At 39.9% G+C, this 9,695-nt stretch overlaps 1 protein-coding gene across 2 annotated transcripts in view; it reads left to right on the top strand.

Moving 5' to 3' along the window:
• Nucleotides 1–7,218: 7,218 nt before the first annotated feature.
• Nucleotides 7,219–9,695, top strand: part of LOC139387401 (NDC1 transmembrane nucleoporin) — a 53,386-nt gene continuing 50,909 nt past the window's right edge. For both annotated transcript variants that reach the window (XM_071133554.1, XM_071133553.1), the window contains exon 1: nt 7,219–7,439. In XM_071133554.1, coding sequence (XP_070989655.1) covers nt 7,401–7,439 — 39 coding nt within the window. In that variant the 5' untranslated portion in view covers nt 7,219–7,400. The remainder of the gene's footprint in view (nt 7,440–9,695) is intronic.

The raw sequence follows: 9,695 nt of genomic DNA, 5'->3' as shown, positions 1-9,695 counted from the left end.
TGTCTCTCCTGAGCCCGTACGGGAGTAGCGAAGAGACTACAACAATTGGATACCACGAAATTGGGGAGAAAAAGGGGTAAAAAAAAAAAAAAAAATGTTAAAACAAGTCTAACTACGTTTCTATCTAATCTTCAAACACCTGAAGGTGTACGCAAGTATAAACACCATACAGCCGCACAGCCGTCATAACGCTCAGGAAGGAGACGCATTCTGTCTTCTAGAGATGGTGTGAAAAGTGCAAATCAATCCCAGAACAACAGTACCACGTTTTGTTTCATTTTTTCTCCAAAAAATACGAACTTTGTTCCCATGTGCACTTGCAAACTGGCTTTTTTTATGGCGATTTTGGAGCTGTGTGGCCTTTCAGGTTATGTCAATATAGGACTCATTTTACTGTGGATATAGATACTTTTGTACCCGTTTCCTCCAGCATCTTCACAAGGACCTATAAAGTATCTATATCCACAGTAAAAATGAGTCCTATATTGACATAACCTGAAAGGCCACTCAGCAAGGAAGAAGCCACAGCTCCAAAATCGCCATAAAAAAGCCAGACTACGGTTTGCAAGTGCACATGGGAACAAAGTTCGTATTTTTTGGAGAAATGTCCTCTGGTCTGATGAAACAAAAATAGAACTGTTTGACCATAATGACCATCGTTATGTTTGGAGGAAAAAGGGGGAGGCTTGCAAGCCGAAGAACACCATCCCAACTGTGAAGCATGTGGGGGTGCTTTGCTGCAGGAGGGACTGGTGCACTTCCGGAGAATTATGCGGAAGGAAAATGATGTGGATATGTTGAAGCAACAACTCAAGACATCAGTCAGGAAGTTAAAGCTTGGTCGCAAATGGGTCTTCCAAATGGACTATAACCCCAAGCATACTTGGCTTAAGGACAACAAAGTCAAGGTATTGGAGTGGCCATCACAAAGCCCTGACCTCAATCCCATAGAAAATTTGTGGGCAGAACTGAAAAAGCGTGTGCAAGCAAGGTGGCCTATAAACCTGACTCAGTTACACCAGCTCTGTCAGGAGGAATGGGCCAAAATTCACCCAAATTATTGTGGGAAGCTTGTGGAAGGCTACCCGAAAAGTTTGACCCAAGTTAGACAGTTTAAAGGCAATGCTACCAAATACTAATTGAGTGCATGTAAACTTCTGACCCACTCGGAATGTGAAGAAAGAAATAAAAGTTGAAATCAATCATTCTCTCTTCTATTATTCTGACATTTCACTTTCTTAAAATAGTGGTGATCCTAACTGAACTAAAACGCACTGCTTTGCTTTATCTTGGCCAGGTCGCAGTTGTAAATGAGAACTTGTTCTCAACTGGCCTACCTGGTTAAATAAAGGTGACATATATTTTTTTTAAAGGCTATATTTTGCTATGAAACCAATGAACACATACTATAAGGCTTTATAACACATACTGTAAGGCTTTATAACACATACGGTAAGGCTTTATAACATACTGTAAGGCTTTATAACATACTGTAAGGCTTTATAACACATACTATAAGGCTTTATAACACATACTTTAAGGCTTTATAACATACTGTAAGACTTTATAACACATACTGTAAGGCTTTATAACATACTGTAAGGCTTTATAACATACTGTAAGGCTTTATAACATACTGTAAGGCTTTATAACACATACTGTAAGGCTTTATAACACATACTATAAGGCTTTATAACACATACTGTGAGGCTTTATAACACATACTGTAAGGCTTTATAACATACTGTGAGGCTTTATAACATACGGTAAGGCTTTATAACATACTGTGAGGCTTTATAACACATACTGTAAGGCTTTATAACATACTGTGAGGCTTTATAACATACTGTGAGGCTTTATAACACATACTGTAAGGCTTTATAACATACTGTAAGGCTTTATAACTTCTTAGGGCTTGGCCAGCGGGACACCTGTCGACAACTTCCGGTGAAATTGGAGGGCACGCAATTCAAGTAAATAATCGTAAAAAATGATGGATATTAAACATTTAGGTACATACAAGTGTCTTAAATTGGTTAAAAGCTTAAATTCTTGTTCATCTATGTTTAGGTTTTCTTCCGATGAAGGAAAGGAGGACCAAAATGCAGCGTGGTTATTCATTCATCTTTAATAAAGATAATAACGAACAATACAAAACGTAACGTGAAAAAAACAAAACAGCCCTATCTGGTGCAAACAGAGACAGGAACAATCACCCACGAAACACTCAAAGAATATGGCTGCCTAAATATGGTTCCCAATCAGAGACAACGATAAACACCTGCCTCTGATTGAGAACCACTCCAGGCAACCATAGACTTTTCTAGACAACCCCATTAACCACAATAACCTACATAAAACCCCTAGACAAAACACACCACATAAATAACCCATGTCACACCCTGGCCTGACCAAAATAATAAAGAAAACACAAAATACTAAGACCAGGGCGTGACAATCTAACTGCACTGTCCGATTTACAATTGGCTTTACAGTGAAAACATGCCATGAGATTGTTTGAGGACGGCGCACTACATCAACATATTTTTCCACCGGCACAGGTTTCATAAATTCACAAATAGCAAATAAATATTCACTTACTTTTTTTGAAAATCTTCCTCTGATTTGCAATCCAAAGGGTCCCAGCTACAACATGGATGGTTGTTTTGTTAGATAAAATCCTTCTTTATATCCCAAAAAGTCTGTTAAGTTGGCGCCATCGATTTGAGTAATCCACTCGTTCAACATGCAGAGAAAGGAATCTAAAAAGCTACCGCTAAACTTTGTTAAAACAAGGGCCTCCCGGGTGAGGCAGGGGTTAAGGGTGCTGTACTGCAGCGCCAGCTGTGCCATCAGAGACTCTGGGTTTGCGCCCAGGCTCTGTCGTAACCGGCCGCGACAGGGAGGTCCATGGGGCGACGCACAATTGTCCCAGCGTCGTCCGGGTTAGGGAGGGCTTGTTCGGTAGGGATGTCCTTGTCTCATCGCGCACCAGCGACTCCTGTGGCGGGCTGGTGCGCGATGAGACAAGGACATCCCTACCGCCAAGGTTGCCAGGTGCACGGTGTTTCCTCCGGCACATTGGTGCGGCTGGCTTCCGGGTTGGATGCGCGCTGTGTTAAGAAGCAGTGCGGCTAGGTTGGGTTGTGTATCGGAGGACGCATGACTTTCAACCTTTGTCTCTCCTGAGCCCGTACGGGAGTAGCGAAGAGACTACAACAATTGGATACCACGAAATTGGGGAGAAAAAGGGGTAAAAAAAAAAAAAAAATGTTAAAACAAGTCTAACTACGTTTCTATCTAATCTTCAAACACCTGAAGGTGTACGCAAGTATAAACACCATACAGCCGCACAGCCGTCATAACGCTCAGGAAGGAGACGCATTCTGTCTTCTAGAGATGGTGTGAAAAGTGCAAATCAATCCCAGAACAACAGTACCACGTTTTGTTTCATTTTTTCTCCAAAAAATACGAACTTTGTTCCCATGTGCACTTGCAAACTGGCTTTTTTTATGGCGATTTTGGAGCTGTGTGGCCTTTCAGGTTATGTCAATATAGGACTCATTTTACTGTGGATATAGATACTTTTGTACCCGTTTCCTCCAGCATCTTCACAAGGACCTATAAAGTATCTATATCCACAGTAAAAATGAGTCCTATATTGACATAACCTGAAAGGCCACTCAGCAAGGAAGAAGCCACAGCTCCAAAATCGCCATAAAAAAGCCAGACTACGGTTTGCAAGTGCACATGGGAACAAAGTTCGTATTTTTTGGAGAAATGTCCTCTGGTCTGATGAAACAAAAATAGAACTGTTTGACCATAATGACCATCGTTATGTTTGGAGGAAAAAGGGGGAGGCTTGCAAGCCGAAGAACACCATCCCAACTGTGAAGCATGTGGGGGTGCTTTGCTGCAGGAGGGACTGGTGCACTTCCGGAGAATTATGCGGAAGGAAAATGATGTGGATATGTTGAAGCAACAACTCAAGACATCAGTCAGGAAGTTAAAGCTTGGTCGCAAATGGGTCTTCCAAATGGACTATAACCCCAAGCATACTTGGCTTAAGGACAACAAAGTCAAGGTATTGGAGTGGCCATCACAAAGCCCTGACCTCAATCCCATAGAAAATTTGTGGGCAGAACTGAAAAAGCGTGTGCAAGCAAGGTGGCCTATAAACCTGACTCAGTTACACCAGCTCTGTCAGGAGGAATGGGCCAAAATTCACCCAAATTATTGTGGGAAGCTTGTGGAAGGCTACCCGAAAAGTTTGACCCAAGTTAGACAGTTTAAAGGCAATGCTACCAAATACTAATTGAGTGCATGTAAACTTCTGACCCACTCGGAATGTGAAGAAAGAAATAAAAGTTGAAATCAATCATTCTCTCTTCTATTATTCTGACATTTCACTTTCTTAAAATAGTGGTGATCCTAACTGAACTAAAACAGGATTTTTTACTAGGATTAAATGTCAGGAATTGGGAAAAACTTGGCTAAGGTGTATGTAAACTTCCGACTTCAACTGTAATTATGCCAAAACATGATTCAAAAATATAATTAACTGACAGCAAGACAGCTAATTTAACACTAGCCTCGTGAACAGTCAAATTAACATTTACAGTTGCTGGCTTGGCTAGTCAAACTAACATTGGTTATCTCCTAATAAATTGGCTACGGCAGTTTATAAAAAATAAAAAATGCACCTTTATTAAACCAGGTAGGCTAGTTGAGAACAAGTTCTCATTTGCAACTGCGACCTGGCCAAGATAAAGTATAGCAGTGTGAACAGACAACAAAACAGAGTTACACATGGAGTAAACAATAAACAAGTCAATAACACAGTAGAAAAAAAGAGTCTATATACATTGTGTGCAAAAGGCATGAGGAGGTAGGCAATAAATAGGCCATAGGAGTGAATAATTACAATTTAGCAGATTAACACTGGAGTGATAAATGATCAGATGAACATGTGCAGGTAGAGATACTGGTGTGCGAAAGAGCAGAAAAGTAAATAAAATAAAAACAGTATGGGGATGTGGTAGATAAATTGGGTGGGCTATATACCGATGGACTATGTACAGCTGCAGCAATCGGTTAGCTGCTCAGGTAGCAGATGTTTAAAGTTGGTGAGGGAGATAAAAGTCTCCAACTTTAGAGATTTTTGCAATTCGTTCCAGTCAAAGGCAGCAGAGAACTGGAAGGAAAGGCGGCCAAATGAGGTGTTGGCTTTAGGGATGATCAGTGAGATACACCTGCTGGAGCGCGTGCTACGGGTGGGTGTTGCCATCGTGACCAGTGAACTGAGATAAGGCGGAGCTTTACCTAGCATAGACTTGTAGATGACCTGGAGCCAGTGGGTCTGGCGACGAACATGTAGCGAGGGCCAGCTGACTAGAGCATACAGGTCGCAGTGGTGGGTGGTATAAGGTGCTTTAGTAACAAAATGGATGGCACTGTGATAAATTGCATCCAGTTAGCTGAGTAGAGTATTGGAAGCTATTTTGTAGATGACATCGCCCAAGTCGAGGATCGGTAGGATAGTCAGTTTTACTAGGGTAAGTTTTGCGGCGTGAGTGAAGGAGGCTTTGTTGCGAAATAGAAAGCCGACTCTAGATTTGATTTTGGATTGGAGATGTTTGATATGAGTCTGGAAGGAGAGTTTGCAGAGTGGTGTAAAGTACTTAAGTAAAAATACTTTAAAGTACTACTTAAGTAAAAATACTTTAAAGTACTACTTAAGTAAAAATACTTTAAAGTACTACTTAAGTAAAAATACTTTAAAGTACTACTTAAGTCGTTTTTGGGGGTAGCTGTACATTACTTTACTATTTATATTTTTGACAACTTTTACTTCACTACATTCCTAAAGACAATTATGTACTTTTTACTCCATACATTTTCCTTGACACCCAAAAGTACTCGTTACATTTTGAATGCTTAGAAGGACAAGAAAATGGCCCGATTCACACACTTATCGAGAGAATACGTACTGGTCATTCCTACTGCCTCTGATCTGGCGAACTCACTAAACACAAATGCATCTTTTGTAAATTATGTCTGAGTGTTGGAGTGTGCCCCTGGATATGCATAAATTTTAAAAACACAAAAATGGTGCCGTTTGCTTTGTTTAATATAAGGAATTTGAAATGATTTATACTTTTACTTTGGATAGATACTTAAGTATATTTTATCAATTACAATTTCTTTTGATTCTTAAGTATATTTAAAACTAAATACTTTTAGACTTTTGCTCAAGTAGGATATACTGGGTAACTTTCACTTTTACTTGAGTAACTTTCTATTATGGTATCTATACTTTTACTCAAGTATCACAATTGGATACTTTTTACACCACTGGTCAACGGTGTTTCCTCTTCATACGTTCAGGACAATTCCAATTGCATGCTGCACATATCACTCCAAAACAGATCTTATTTCCGTCTCTGGCGCACGCGCACACACGCACAAGAAGCAGCTCGAGTTTTCATTGGAGGCTGTGTTTCATCCTACAGCCATTGGCTGTCTTCATCACGAGGGGTATGTACGGGAGATCCTATTGGTTCCAAGTTTAGCAGTTTGTAAATTTGCCTGAGTAGACAGGGTGTTGAAATATACATTTTATGACAAGTTAAGGTGCCAACAAATGTTATAGTCATCATAAGAATGTTGTACTGTCATATACAAAATATCAGATCCTTCCTCGACGGGGATCGATCAACTTCACGTTTTTAGGCTTCGGCCCACCACCTAATTTCTATGTGACAGACCACAGAGTTTCTAAAACCCAAGAGGCGCAACATCACGACTCTTCCGGGAACGCTTCCGAAACGGACCAAACAGAATCGGCCGGGGTTTGGCGTTTGACAAGTCAATGAGAGAAGTGAAAAAAGTATTCATGAATTATTAATTTTCTCGAAATCTAAAGGCAGAACCGAGATTCGAGCCAAAGTCTTAAGTAGTTGAACATGTTATTACTCCAACGTCGTGAAAGTGACATGTTTTAATTTTCTTTAAAAAAACATATTTTATATCGATGGAGAGTGCCTTTGATTTTTGACGGCATGCACACGCGCAGTTCGGCGGCGAGACCGGATGAAGTGTTTTCTACGCATGTTCTTCATCAGCCAGCGTCGCCATGACGTCGCTTTACAATCGTGGTGTGGATTTGTCTCTGAGAAGCAGTTTCAGCCTCTCTTCTTCATGCTTTCGTCTCTCTGGACAGACTTTGAAAAAGGGGGGTCCTGACATGTCCTTTGAATGCATGTGCCGCGCTTATACGAGAAACTGCACAGAAGTGGAATATTCTCTAGGATTTTGACAACTAGCTGGCATAATTTGTTTTTTTTAAACACCTTTCTTTTTTTTTGCAGTCTCATCAAAAATCTTTATATCGAATCAAAATGTTTTCATCGGATCAAAGTTGTTGGTTCGTTCGTAAGGTAAGCACTGCCCTATTTAAACAACTAAACCACAGCTAGCTAGTTAGTTACCCAATTACAGTTAGCTAGCTTTGCTATTAACTAACTAGCTAGCTAGCTAGTAACAGTAGCTACATTTCATTGCTAGTATAACAACACAAGTATAACAAGTATATATTTCATTGCTAGTATAACAACACAGTATAACAACACAAGTTGTTGTTGGCTGTCTGTAATCGTAGAAAAGCTAGCTATATTTTCAAGTTTCACATAAACTAGGTAACTTAGTAGTTTAACGTAGCATTCAGCTTTGACCGAAGGGTCTGGATCCAAGCTACAATTTCTAGCCCAATACATACCACTCAAAACCCGCACATAACGCCTGGAAACCAGCCCAATAGTTTGTTTTTCACAGCAAGAGTGGAGTTGCCATATTTATACAACAAAACCCTTTCCCATAATGTTATCGATCCAATTAGAAGGAATAACATAGTAACTTGTAACGACATTAGAAGTGTAATTCGTGTTTCCCCAAAATAATAGTTATTGCAAGCTATGACTGAATATGTGACGAGAAAATAATTCACCCTTATTAAACTCGCCAGATCAGTGGATCAATCAATGTATGTCGATTTAGCTCGTTTGACTGCTATGATTAAGAAATAAGGCACAAGGGGGTATGCTATATGACCAATATACCACGGCCAAGGGCTGTTCTTAAGCATGACGCAAAGCTGAGTGCCGGGATACAGCTCTTAGCCGTGATATATTGACCACAACCCCCCGGGGTGCCTTATTGCTATAATAAACTGTGTACCAACGCAATTTAAAAGTCATATTTTCTCATACCCCATGGTATATGGTCTGGTATACCGCCGCTTTCAGTCAATCAGCATTCAGGTATAAAACCAGGTTTATTATTGTAAATAAATCCCCTTTGCGTATGTCCGTAACATAGATGAATCCAACAGGAGAGTTTGAGTGATGAAAGTTGGACCGAGGATCTCAATCTCTGAGCAAGAACCACTTGGACTTCCTTTAAAATGTTCATGTTCGGCTATGTTCTGGCAATTTAGCTGTTTATTATGTGATAGATGTTAATACTATAAACCGTTTCAAATGTCCCACTTCCTGAGATTGACTTCTCATATCAATAGGCATAAGCTACAGACTAAAATCTGGGTTGATGATTGTGATTCAGTTTTGCCAGGGTTCTCTTAGATAAAAGCAGGTAGCCTATAGCCCCTGATGTAAACTGAACTATTTAGCAGCTTGCTTAGTTCAAATGAAGACTAATTTATTCAACATGAATAGCGAAGCGATTTGAGGTAAGAAGTGCTTGTGTTTCCCAGTAGCCTGCATGAATTAGGCTACTGAGGAAGGGGTCATCATTTCAGGCAAAAGTTTCTACACACTAACTCATTCAAGGGGTTTTCTTTATTTTTGAGTTTCTAAATTGTAGAATAATCGTCATCAACATTTATGAAATAACACATGGAATCACGTAGTAAGCAAAAATATATTTGATATTCTTCAAATAGCCACCCTTTGCCTTGATGACAGCTTTGCACACTCTTGGCATTCTCTCAACCAGCTTCATGAGGAATGCTTTTCCAACAGTCTTGGAGTTCCCACATATGCTGAGCACTTGTTGTCTACTTTTCCTTCACTAGGTGGTCCAACTCATCCCAAACCATCTCAAATTGTGTTGAGGTCGGGTGATTGTGGATGCCAGGACTCAATCACTCTCCTTCTTGGTCAAATAGTCCTTACACAGCCTGGAGGTGTGTTTTGGGTCATAGACCTGTTGAAAAACAAATGATAGTCCCACTAAGCGCAAACCAGATGGGATGGCGTATCGCTGCAGAATGCTGTGGTAGCCATACTGGTTAAGAGTCCCTTGAATTCTAAATAAATCACTGACCGTGCCACCAGTAGGGTTGCACATTTTGGGGAATATTCAGAGGTGGAAACCTTCCGTGGAAATGAATGTGAATTAACAGGAATATATGCAAATTAATATTAATACCATTTAAATGTAGATGTTTTTTTGCATTGGATATATCAAATGGAGACAATTGCAAATGATTAAATCCTTCCTATAGAAAAAAAACAAACAGTAGTTAGGAATTTAACTTTAATTAAATTAGTTGACTCTTTACAAGGGGTGATTTGACAGAACAACAAAAGGGAATATTGAATGATCCATCGCATCTCCCCAAAAAAACCGTTTTCAACATCTGTAAAATGATGGTCTAGAAACTAAAGCTTTGGTTG

The sequence above is a fragment of the Oncorhynchus clarkii genome, chromosome 28, assembly GCF_045791955.1.
Source record: "Oncorhynchus clarkii lewisi isolate Uvic-CL-2024 chromosome 28, UVic_Ocla_1.0, whole genome shotgun sequence".
In the NCBI taxonomy this organism is placed as follows: Eukaryota; Metazoa; Chordata; class Actinopteri; order Salmoniformes; family Salmonidae; genus Oncorhynchus; species Oncorhynchus clarkii.
The sequence above is the reverse complement of the archived record's forward strand: the minus strand, read 5'-3'. Positions and strand labels throughout refer to the sequence as shown.